Here is a 13,427-nt window from a genome sequence, read left to right on the forward strand (position 1 = left end):
ATAGTAAGATTAATTCCGATTATGACCAGGGAAGTGGGTACATGGCAGACCAAATAGTATCACCCACAGCAGAATCCTACATAACCATGGTGCATAAGGAAATCTACGTCTAGCTTCTGCAAAGTAAGATAATCCTTCGTATAGGAGAGGATGTGTGCTGTCTGAATAGGGGTTGCAGTGTATAAACAGGAGATGTAAGCCAGGGGCTGTGTCCATGTCCATTCCTTCTGTTCTATGTGTTAACTGAAACCAAGGGAATTTTGTATTTTTGCTCTTCTGTCAAATTCATTCAGAATTATAAATAATACTCAACCAGTTTCTCCTGTAGGTATAGTTTTGGTCAATCTCTTAGCTGGGATAAGAAAGAACAGGAGTCCTACAAGTAAGGCAACAGTTGAATCTGTAGCAAAACCAGGGTACCTGAAAAAAAGACATGTGTGTGCATTAAAAAATGCCATCAAGAATTTGTATGAACTAAGCACCAACTGACTATGCTGATAGCATACAAGTAGAAGTGGTGGTATTGGTAATTTATTCTGGCTAATCTGCTCTAAAATCTATAATTCCCAACTAAATATGTAACTTAGTGGGACTGAAAAATCTCAGATCATATCCCCATTGTTTTCATATATATCTCCTTATTTTCAAAACCATGTATACATATGTTGATATACTAGGCCAAGAGTTCACTTTTAGGTAAAGCTGACAGATCTGGTAAATAACTTCTTTGAATTATTTCTTTAATTTTATTGGCAAAGCATTGAGGTTAAAACAATAGGCCAAATCCTGTATAACTGATTTATAAAAGGCTACTATTGAATTGTGGCACGGCATGCATGTTTTGAATGTCCTTTAAAACTCTTCTGTAAATTGTGAAAAGGAAATGATCTGTTCTTCTAAGATATAACGTCTGCTTCTGTGTTTATAGGCCCTGGCCATATCATACAAATGAAATCACCCATTTAATGCTTTGCACCCTGTGAAACTCAATCAAGGATATTAATTATTAGAATGGCTTTGAGGTACTCATAAATGATCACTGAACAAATTAAGAGTTATTCAGAAACAGATGGGGTCTTAGAATCACCAGGCCATTCCAGCAAGTAGAACAGGTTCCCAGAAGCCCCAACAGTTAAGAAGTACCTGGAGACCAGATATGAATGAAACAGGCATAAATAATTAGAAGTCAGTTTAGAAGTTAGCGTATTAACTAGTGAATCTTCATAGTCTGAAAAGAAGTATGTACACCCTAAAAATTATTTTGCTACCTTGTAACTCAGCAATGCATACATAGTATAGAGGCTCTTTATTCCTGTAATTTATTTGAACAATTTACATAATCAAGGAAATGCATTATTTTATTCAATCTGACAATTTTATAAAGCAGTCTGTTTTCCCCAAATACAGATTTTCTTTATTTCATTGTGGAGTAAAAAGCTGCCTTGGTGTAATTTATTCAACAAACTTAACCCGTATTTATTATTTTACTGTTCCTTATTTCTCTTACTTCAGTTATAATTTTGGTTGAATTTTTGCCAAATTAGGTCAGGCATCATGTAATCTGATTTTGCTTTATATGAAAAGACATATTGAATTCCTTCCAGGTTCAAACAGATGGAATGAAAACATGAGGTGGTAGCTATAAATCTAGATTTATCATTCTAGCTTTGGAAACTCTAAACACCTAAAACCTCTACATTACAAATGTATTCTACAGAATATATACTTTAAATAAAATCAAGCCATAAATACAGAAATAACTGCTTTTTAAAAGACTTTTAAAACTACTATCATTTTATTTATTATTAGTTTATTTTATTTTGGTTTATTATGAACTAAGGTTGTCTCAGTATTACAAAATATTAAGCTTATGCAAATTTTATTTGCCTTGGCAATTTATATATCTAATTGCCAATTAGATGTATATCTTCAAATCCCTTCCTCTTTCAAAGCTTTGTTTCTTTTTATTGTTTTCTCTCAGAATTCTAGATATCATGAGCACCTCCCCAAAGCAAGTACGCCTTGTTTTCCTGCTACAAAAAAAAGCATCTCCTGAATTACATTTTCCTCCCATAAGGAGTAGAAATTAGAAGCTGATTATATTGAATTTCCTCTTGGGATTTCTGCCTGGTTTTTATTACCCATTGCCTGATTTCATTTGGTTTTTACATACTGGTGTTTAGAGAAGACTCTCCCTCTCTAGAATGATAGGAGTGGGATTTTTAAAAGGAGGCAGAATTATTTTTTCTGTTGGTCTAGGTCCTATTCCAAAACTATGAAGTTCGAATCAAACTATTAAATAATAGTTTGCTTTGAATAGCTTGCTTTGAATGATTGGATACTGCCTTTTGTTTTGACTTCTTGAGATGAAACGTTTTTGTCCTAATGGAAATAAAAAGTTTATAAAGCTGCAGCTGATCCTTTGAAACATGTACCACACTGCATTGCTGCACTTGTGTGCTCACTAGGAATTGGGACGCCGACTTGGCAGCTTTAAAAAAATGTTGGCAATGCCTGCATAAGCAGAAGGCTCCGATGCAAGAATTTCTTCATTCCATGTGGGCAGAATAGATCTGACTCAAATGTTTTTGGTTTCTACCCCCACTACATGGATTTTTGCTGGGGGATGTGAGACAGGAAGTTCAAATCAGAGATCTGCTGAATTTAGGATCCAGAGGACTTAAGTGAAAGACAGATTTGGGAATGCGAATCTCAAAACCAAAGTATTTATATTGACATGTAGGATGGTCCTTAATTTAGAAAATTATGCTACAATCTTTCCCCTCACTTCACATGACTCAGCAATGTCTGCTGGGATATTAGACACTGAGAGATAAAATTAACTCTGACCCAGCTTCTAACATTAGTTTGTAAACTCAGTCTTATTGCTTACTCAGGATTTCCTTATTTATAAAATAGGGGCAGGATGGATTTATAGCGACTAATACAAAAATGGACATCAATAGAGGAAAAGACAAAATATGAACCAAATAAATAACCCTCCATAGAAATAAAAAAAAATAAGCCAGCAAAAATCACAGAATATGAATTCATATCAGGTTACTAAGAAGCATTGAGTGGCATTGAGTTCACATAATAAACATTTATACTGCACTTCCTGTGGGGAGAAGCGCAGCACTATTCTAATTAGCGCCATTTTACAGATGGAGAAACTGAGAGGTAAGTGACTTGCCCAAAGTAAGTGGAAGAGCCAGGAATGGAACCCAAGCAGTGTGGCTCCAAGGTCTATACTCCTGACCATTTTAAAACATGGCTTTCCTGCAATCATATTTCTAATTTTGTAAAGATGAAAATAGCCTTGTCTGAAGGAGACTTATCTTTAGTTACAGGGTAGTTTGGTTACCTTGTTTGCTGCCTTACCCTAGATTTCATTCCTTATCTTTCTTTTTTTCCTGAAAAGATAAGAATTAAATCTTTTCGATGGAAAAGAAGAAAAAAATCTTATACAGTTTTTCAGAGTTATAGGAACCACTTAGGAGAAAAGCTGAGTATAAAACAGGAAGTGTTGACAAACATAACATGTAATGCTTACTCTGAAAAAAGCACGGACCAACCAGACACAAACCCAGGATCTCGGGTGAACCATAGCAGGGCCATTACAATGAAGAGGACTGAGATCACAATTTCTTGATACCTGTGGGAAAATTCCAATCCTTTCATTTATTTTTCTCAGTCAGGACATTTGTAGAAACTCCCTGAACTATTGTCAGAAGTAGTCTTAGCAGAACACTAAGCACTGTCAAAACTTGACGTATCAAGTATTTAAGAGCATCTGCAGTTTGAAAGGGGCTTTAGTCCTCTGTGGGCCTTTCAGCTTCTTGTCCTTCCACCTGGTAAGGTTTAGTTAGACAAGGTATGTATTTTATCATGTTGAGTTATATTCACAAAGGTTAGAACATTCAGGGCCCTTATCAAGTGTAATAAATACACTAAGACAATTGTGCACATATTTGCCTTTAAACAGATACTTGCAGTGTAAGCAGCATCTCTCTGTTTGCTTGCTTGCTTTTGTGTGTGTGTGTGTGTGTGTGTGTGTATGTAACTTACTTTATTGGTCCAAGTTTTTGGTATTCTTGTTTAATAACCTCAGCACAAGCTTTTTGTTTGGCTGTTGCGGTTTTGCCACACTGTGCCATCTCCTTAAAGCTGAAAAGAATAATTAAGCCTGTTAAGCAAAGAATTCTCCCTTTATAGAAGATACTTGTGTCAAAGCGTCAGAAAATACAAATCTCCCTGCTAATAATAAAAAGCTGTGCTTTTTGCCTATACCCCTGTCTCCTTCTTTGAATTTCTTCTCCCCCTTTTTCTGTTTTTCCCTGGTTTGCTTAATTTTCAGTGCTTAATTTTCATTCCATATCTCCCATGACATCATCCACTGATCTCTTCCAAGTCCTTTTGCACCACTGGAAATTTGCCATGTACCACTCATCTCTAATTTAATACTTCATTATATACCTGATTGTTATATATTTTAATATATTTCTTAAGTATCTTTATTGTTAATTTTCGCACATGTATAAGTTTTATCTCACTAGTGAGGAAACAAATTATTGAGGGCAGGGGCAGTATCATGGATTTTTTTTGGCCCAGTTATCTCTAAACACTGACATACATGGTAAATACTTGATTCATTCACTCAGTACCTCTGTCAAATTTATGAGACAGTTGGTTGCTAGATCCATCAATTTTCACAAAATATGCTAAACTCCAGTTATACACTAGGGCGTAGAAGTCACATACACTGAAGATGAACAGAGTTCAAACTAGGTCTGTTCTCAGAACTAAAACCGATTCTATTAGTTGTTTTTTTTTTTTGAGTTTGTTTACTCCTTATATCCTAATAGCATCAACCAGATAATTTTCCAATTTACTTCTAATAGTCACTGTCAGTCTCTATTTCTTTTAGCTGCTTGTTTTAGTGACCCCTTTCTCCTGTGACTAATTTACCTATCCTGAAGTCCAGGGTCTTCAAAACCTTGAACATTTTTTTGTGAAGTGCTGCTCTAAACCTTGATTTAAAAAAAAAAAAATCCCTCCAGAGGAAGAAACAAATGGGAAAATGGCCAGATTCTTATGGATTATCTCTTGGAATGTCTATGAGAAGCTCAGTTAGATTATATGTTGGTATAGAAGGGACTTCTGGGTATATATCTAAAGACATTGACATCTAGATCTTGAAGAGATATCTGCATTCAAATATTTCCATTGCAGCATTATTCACAACAGCCAAAATATGGAAACAACTCAGATGTCCATGGATGGACAAACGGATAAAGAAAAAGTGGTGGTATATACATACAATGGAATATTATTTACTTATAAAAAGGAATAAAGCACTGATACATGCTACAATATGGATGGACCTGGAAGACATGATGCTGAATGAAATAAGTCAGACACAGAAAAACAAATACTGCATGATCTCACTTATATGTGGAATCTAAAACAGTTAAACACATAGAAGTAGAGAGTAAAATGGTGATTGCCAGGGGCTAGGGTAAGGGGAAAATGGGGAGGTGTTGGCCAAAGTTTCAGTTATGCAAAATAAGTTCTGGAGATCTCTGTACAAAATAAAGCCTATGAAGAACAATACTGTATTATATACTTAAAAATTTGCTAAGAGGGTAGATCTTATATGAAGGGCGTTTACTACAAAAGGAAAAATGAAAAAAAACCCAAAAAGCAAAGGAGGTGGGAGGAAACTTTTGGAAGTGATGGATGAGTTTATGTCATTGATATTAATGATGGTTTCATAGGTGTATGTTTATCTCCAAACACAGTAAGTTTTGTGTACATTTAATATCTACAGCTCTTTGTATGTCAGTCATACCTCAATAAAGCAGTTTTTTAAAAAAAGAAATCAGGGACATTTTCTTCTGTAAAATTGCTGGGGTAAACATTGATATTTTGGGGAGGGCAGCTATCACACAAATACACATTTCATTTATTTATTTTTCTGTAACTCTGCTACTCAGATTTGTTTGGACTGTTACTCCCTGTGAAGGATCAGAGTTTCCTCAATTCGTAAGTCATCCATCCTACATATACATAATGACCCTCATGCACACACAACCCCCAGGGAACATGATTGGTTGTTGTGTTTAAGATCAATGAGGTAATACTTAATTTTTATAGCCTTTGTCACAATATAAATCCTACCATTAAAAAAGAAACTGATCCATGGATTGCCTTGAGAACCATCTGTAGAATTAAAAAGTAGAGTTAAAGAAAAAGATGAGTCTCCTTAGAAACTGTTTTCTACCCAGTAGACTGCATATGTATTTTGTCACTTTGGTTGGGGATAATCAATAGTTAAGTCAAAAGCCATACTGGCTTTGCTACAAATGAAGGTTAATGCCTTCACAAAGGAGCTGATGAAGTGTATGACAATGCATCAACCTCTCCTTTTAAATAACTTCCGTGGCACTGATAGATGAGCTTCACTTCCCGAGTGGGTTGGGGTCATTTATGATGGGTGAGTTAACTGTGTTAACAGCCAACACGCTAATCAGAATGTATGGTGGCCTGCCAGGGGAGGGGCTAATAATTTCTGTTTCTCAATCTAAAACCTCTGGAGGTGAACAGCCTGGCAGACTGAAAAGGACACTGAAGAATTAGCTGGAGCATGAAACTGTGCCATGTCTAACCAACGGTGGACCACAAGGGGACAGTTTCAACATGCTACTGATCATGATTTATGGACTTGGCCTAATATATGCACTTCACAGGATGTTTTTCCTCATAGAGAAACACATTTCAGTACATCTGCCCTTTATCTTCTTGATTTCTCCTTTTTAAGCGGTGGGCGACTTCAGAATAATGACAAGGGTTGCATACTTATTTTATAAAGTCATTATATGCAGCAAAAAAAGAACAAAACAGCTGTGGGTCTGAGACCGGATGCTTTCTCTGTTGGTTTGGGATTCCTGTCCCCTGCATTCTGCTTTGCTACCTGTATGATTGAATCGACCCCCAAAGGCTTGGATTTCCAGGAAAGGGCATTTAGTATGCAGCTAGCCTCTCCCCACTAATGCCCACCTGCTGAAGGCGGTGACATTCCACTCATTTGCTTCAGCAGGAGGACAACCTCACACAGCTCCCACAATCTGGACAAATAGATTTTTCAAAAAATCATCAGTACCATCTCCCCACTACTAACAAAATTGTGGCAGTTTTGGAGAAAAACCGGGAAGAGGAATGGAGAGAGAAGAATATCAGTCCTTACATGACTAAGCTTGGAAAATTTGGGCACAGGCATGGGGGGGAATACGACCTGATTGCAGTATTTTGCTGTTCAAAGGAAGTACAAAAAGCTGACTTCAGTCTCCCCTGCTTGGTGGATAACACGTTTTTTCATTCATAGGTCCTTGAAATTATTTAAATAAAACCCTATGAAAATGAAGTTGAATTTTTTGGGTTTTTTTTTAGGAAAAAGAATACTCAAGGTTTGATATACAGCCCTTTCCCCTTTCTTTTGGAGTATTGTTATATATGGTGAATCTATGAGGCAGCATTTTAGATTTTGCTGTGGAGCCCTGTATAATTTTAAGTGTTGGCTGTCATTTAAGTCATGTAACTCATTGGTACTTATGAACCACCAACTTCAGTCCCAGCCAAAGAAACACTTGCAAATTCTCCTTGAATGCATATATTTGACATTTTCCAGCTCTTGATTGATCCGTGTTTCCTACCTTGACTTCTCTGTATTCAACTGGGGCCCATCCGTGTTAGAATTACAGCATTGAAAGTGATCTTGCTGATCTTCCAGTTAAATTCTATGGTATTTAGTTGAAGATACTGAGAATGGATCAGGACTTGCAAAGATTACTCATCTGGCTCGTGAGCAGCCACAACTTTGTCCCTGGTCTCCCAATTCCCAATCCAATATTCTTTCGTTTTTCAAGGGCAAATCAATGTTGGTACTAGGATGAAGCAGGAAGCCCTGCATATTACAGTTTAAAGTAACTCAATAACCTGAGGAAATCCCCACATTAAACCAAGAGGAGGGACAAAACTTCTTAAAGTAACACTTTAACAGGTTGGACTGGGTCCTCACCATAATGAGCTTCATATGCCCTTCTGGTCTATTAATGTCTTAATGGGTTGGGATCAAAGGAGACCAAGATGGAATTTCTGTCTACAAACTCTCTTCCACAGTCAACACTGGTTAGGTGATATTCTAGAGGGTCCTTAATGTATGTATGTGTTCATACGTGTCAGTTTTGTGGATAAGAGAAATGCAGAAATGCAGCACTCGTGAAATAGGTGTAAAAGCCCTGAATGAGGGGCTGAGAACATGGAACCCAGACACCTTTATTTATCTGATTAACATGGAATATGTACTCACTTGAATCCTAAGAAAAGCCACTGAAGCCAAATCCATGACAAGAGGAGAATAATAATAGCAGCCGGGAAGGACATCAGAAACCATGATCCAAAGTTGATGCAGTGACAATCAGGGTAGCGCCTGTGTGAAAATATGGAAACGTGTTCACAGAAGGAGTACAAGAGGAATCCTTTCTGATGGTCAGTGGGAAGCAGCACTTCCCGTCTTTCCTGTGCCACCAGCCAAGTAGGAAGATGTGGGAGGTATTCACCATTAAATACAGAAGTTAGTTTTACTCCACACCTCTTGAGTCTGTAACTGCATAATTATTGCTGCTTCCCACAAAAACAAGAGTGGGCATGTTATAACTTTTGCTCCCTTTATTCAATCTATAAGGAAGTGTTTGTGAAGGAACCTACCTCGGTACCTGCTACTCATGGAAATGCACAAGAAATGGGTGTGCATGGGTGTGTGCGTTTTGTTGTTCGTACTCAAATCATCAGTATATGAGTGAGGAAAGACAAATAAGCAGACTTGGGAACAGATGAGAATTAACAAAACTGAATGTGTCCATTACCATTTCGTCTTGGGAGCTGACATCCCAGACTCGGAAGGGACTCAGACCCCACCCGCGTTGTCTCTCAAAGCTGTTTCCCTCTTTGTTTCTTCTGCCCCAGAGCAACTGCAACCATCTTACCAGACATATTCTAGCCCTTTCTTCCTAGAATTAGACAGTGCTTTGGGGCTCAGTCAAACAGAAAAAATCAGATAAAAATAATTAAAAGTCCTGTGGAAAACATCAACTTTTCCCTTTCTCTCTCCTAGTTATTTTCAGCTTTTTAGCTCACATAATAAGAAGAAGACAATAGCAACAAAAAAAGTTCAGGTACAAGCACAGTTTCTTTGGTAACCTCACATTCATTGTTTCAAAATGTAGTCTAAATTTCATATAGTTATCTACTTTATGACTGTCTGGGAAAAAAAAGAAAATTTGCGACACAGTTGTCTTTAAATTTTCTTCGTGAAGCAGTAACAGAGAGTCAGAAATTGGAAAAGTACAGAATATAATACAGAAGTAATAAAAACACTGTTAACATTTTTAAAAATTATTTTTGAAATCACAAAATATAGAGAACTTTATAGAAATGACAGATTTTCAATATATATTTTTTCTATTTAAATCGTACCACTTAAAATTTAAGTGTATTTTGCCACTTAAAAAAGATCATGTAAATAAATGAGAAGGTTCATGCTACATGCCTCAACATAAGCCAAATTTACTTATTTTAGAGCACTCCTTCTATTTTAGAATGGTTCCTAACAAATGCAAAGGCTGTTTTTAAAAAAACAAAATTAAGCTTTCAAACCTGCAGATTTCTAATGTTGTCTACAATTTCTTTGAGCTGATCTCCCTGGGTCCTAGAGTTATTGGCAACTTGAGGATGATTCCATCTACTTTGAAGAGATCCTAGGATTAGCTTATATATTTATGCCATTAGAAAGTGACAAATGATAAGTAAAAATTGCTATAGAATACAGAGAATTGATGAATGGAAAAAAATGCTTTACCATGTCCATGAGGTTTTACTAAGAATTGCCTGCTTAAAAATAAATGTTGTTTTCAGTTGGAAAATAAAATAAGTGGGAAAAGGCTTAAGCTTTTCTCCCATCTATTAGACTTGGATTACAGGTCAGTGACCTATGTTATTTTGTTCAGCCTGAAGACATTGAGAAATGCTGCTTGGATTAGGTTCAAAACAATGCCCCAAACCCAATTTCATTTTTCACCATCTGTAGCTCATACCTAGAAATCAGGCTGCATTGTTCTCCCCACCCACTGCAGAGAGTCCTGTGAGATTTGACCGAAGAGGAGCTTTTCAAAATTTTTGCCTGGAGGGATAGGTCATTTAGAAAAATGAAAGCTTAAAAAAGCTGAACCCGGGGGGTTGTTTTGTCTTTGTTTTTTAACTCAGTAGTAAGAAAGTAAACACCATGCAGGTGTAAATATTTTGAATGAAAGTGGAATGAGTGGCATACTCGGGGTTAGTTTCACTGTGGTAGTTCTTTTCCAACTTCCTCATATCCTGTAAGTGAAGGGACTGCAAGTATCTGCCTAAAGCAGATACAGATTTCTTCTATCATAAACTATGTTAAGTACATTTAATTCTAATAGAATCATTTTCTTTCACCCAACACTGTGTTTTGGGTGTCTACCATGTGCCGGATAGTCTCCTAGTTTGGGGGATGTAGTAGCGAATTAGATGGACATAGTCCAGGCTCTCACAGTTTATATTAAATGAAGAACACAGGCAATAAACAAACAGGTAAGCATATAATGAATCAGAAAATAAAACAGAATAATATGATAAAAAGTTATTAAGTGGAGGGAGAAATTTTACATAGTGTGACCAACAAAAGAGATAGTTGAGATGAGATCTAAATGGCAAGAAGGAGCCAGTCATGTAGATAACTGGGAAATAGCATTCCAGACAGAGGAAGTAGCAAGTACAAAGGCCCTGGGGTAGGAATGAGTTTGGAAGACCAGTGTGGCTGTGGGTAGTGAGCTAAGTTTACAGTCAAATGAAATAAAGTCCAAGAAGTAGCCAATAGGGGTCCGATCATATATAACCTTGTAGGCCATCAGAAGGAATTTGGATGTTAATACTAATGCAATTAGGAGTAATTGGAACATAGTAAGCTAGTGACATGATCTAATTTAAAATCTATGTAAATTTATGAATTTCATAAAACATGTTAGCTAGGTGGATTGTCAAGATTGACCGTAACAAGAGTGGAAGTCAAGTGTGGTAGGCAGAGTTCCAAGATGAACCCCAAGAATCCTGCCCCTGGTATATATGCTTAGTATATTCCTTTCTCCTTCTGTGTGGACAGAACTTGTAAATAGGGCAAGATTTTATTCCTGGGATTCGGTTCTTTTATGGCTAAAGTGAAAGGATTTTGCAGAGGTTCCCACAAATGGACTCTGAGTTAATCAAAAGGGAGATTATCTTGGGTGGGCCTGACTTACTCAAGGGAGCCCTTAAAAAAGAGATTTTCCTGCTGGCCTAAAGAAGTGAGCTTCCATGTTGCCGAAGGAAGGGGCCACACGGCAGGGATCTAGGGGTAGCCTCTAGTTGCTGAGAGTGACCCTACGCCAATAGTCAGCTATAAAATGGGCACCTCAGTAATTCAAACACAGCGAATTGAATTCTCTCAACAGCCTGAATGAAGACCCTGAGCTTCTGTGGAGATCGCAGGCCCAGCTGACACCTTGATTTCATCTCAGCAAAGGACCTGGCTAAACTGTGCCTAGATGCCTGATCCACAGAAATTACGAGGTAATAAATTCATGCTGTTTTTCTTTTCTTATTTATTTATTTAAAAATTTTTATTTTTCAGCTTTTAAAAACATTTTAAAAACAGTGGAGTTGAGTAGATTTTAGCTTAATTTACATGAGTAGCAGTGAAGATGAAGAGGAGGCAATAAATTTTACAAATGTTTGGCATAAAATGTACGAAATTGGGAAAAGGTGCTATTCATTGAAATGAAGTCTGAGGGAAGAACAGGTTGGCAGAAGGAATGATGGATTAGGAAGCTGCTGTGGGCATGTTAATGTGAGATGTCCCTTAGTTTCCCAAGTGGCCATGGTGGATAGGCAGTTAGACAAATGAGTCTGGAATTGAGAGGGCAGGTTAGAGATGTAAAATTGGTGGTTACTCACATACAGGTGGATTTATAAACCATGGAAATGGGTGTGATAATTTCGGGAGTAAATGGAGGTGAGCGGAAGAGGAAATGCACCTGGGGCTCCCTATGTCTTAGAGGAATGAGCTAAGCGCATGTAATTCTAACAAAAATCCTGTGGGCAAAGCATTATATTTTCATTTTACACCGAAAACACTGAGTCTCAGAAGGTTAAGTGGATCGCTCAAGGTCACAGAATGCAGTCAAGCTGGATATGTACACCCAGGACGAATGTTGAAAACACAACCTCTCTTCATTAAAGCCTAGTGTCCTCAACACCAGCTCCCAGGTGAAAAGAGAAAATTCCATATATATTGCAAAACATCCATAAGCTAGAGTACAAACTTGATGTTTTAAGGACATTTTAGAATACCATATAGGAGTGATGGCACCATAGGAGAGACATGCTTTGACCTAAAGCATGTATGTGCGTCAGTGTTGATATTTAGGAAGATGGTGTTGTCGATGCAGTTCTTATGCCCACGTACAAGATCACAAATCATACTGACGAAATACACAGTACTGGTCTTAAAAGAATGGGTGCGGTTGTGGACGTTTACAGCCTTGAAACAGATTTTGGCCATTAAGAGTGTGATCAGCTGGTATCCACGCTGATTATAGTCCTTTTGATTAATGACTGTTTTGATGATTTCTGAGTCAAAGTCACTTTTCAATTTTGTATTTATGTACTTCCAGAGGTTTCTTTTGAAATATTAATTACTCGTTACTCATGAGCCAGGCTTAGATTTCTAATAGCAATGGCAAAAGTAGAAGCGGCAGCAACAAAAAATGGTTAGGGTTATTGACAATTTCCTACCTGCCAGGCCCTCTGCTAAGGGCCACGGATGCACTATGCCATTTAATCCTCATAATAATGTTATAAGTTCTAGTTTTGCCTCCATTTTACAGATGGAGAAACTGATGTTTGCAGAAGTTAAGCTAATACATGGCAAGGCTGAAATCTGAACCAATGTCTAAGTCCAAACTCTGCAGTATCCAAATTTCTTCTCTATTATTTGCCAGAGAAATTCTTTCTTAGAAACACACATTGCTCTTTTCTACAGGGGGGAATCATAGTAAGTTTTGAAAGTGGCTGTTGCTAGGTAACTGGTTAGCCTTCTTCCTCTGTGATTAATCAAGAAGGGAGGTTAGGGAAGCGGGCTTTGAATTTAGGGTGCCTATAAACACATTTCTTTTACCATTTCTACGTTTGTGAAGCTATAATAGTTATTATTTAACGTAGAATTAGTGACTGTGCTAATCATTGATAATTCAGCTTCCTTCCAAGCTGTTTTGTATACCCACATATTTCACTGCTGACACCTACAAGCTGAA

At 37.2% G+C, this 13,427-nt stretch overlaps 1 protein-coding gene across 2 annotated transcripts in view; it reads right to left on the reverse strand.

Annotated features, from left to right (window-relative positions):
• Positions 1-13,427, reverse strand: part of SLC13A1 (solute carrier family 13 member 1) — a 106,230-nt gene that overhangs the window by 43,294 nt on the left and 49,509 nt on the right. Inside the window, exons 8-11 of one of the 2 annotated variants that reach the window (XM_029233996.1) lie at positions 8,369-8,488; positions 4,069-4,167; positions 3,554-3,655; positions 314-420 (exon numbers count right to left, since the gene is read on the reverse strand). In XM_029233996.1, coding sequence (XP_029089829.1) covers positions 314-420; positions 3,554-3,655; positions 4,069-4,167; positions 8,369-8,488 — 428 coding nt within the window. The remainder of the gene's footprint in view (positions 1-313; positions 421-3,553; positions 3,656-4,068; positions 4,168-8,368; positions 8,489-13,427) is intronic. The other variant, XM_029233997.1, reaches the window with a different exon arrangement.

The sequence above is a fragment of the Monodon monoceros genome, unplaced genomic scaffold, assembly GCF_005190385.1.
Source record: "Monodon monoceros isolate NGI ecotype Baffin Bay Population unplaced genomic scaffold, NGI_Narwhal_1 Super_Scaffold_2, whole genome shotgun sequence".
Lineage (NCBI taxonomy): Eukaryota > Metazoa > Chordata > Mammalia > Artiodactyla > Monodontidae > Monodon > Monodon monoceros.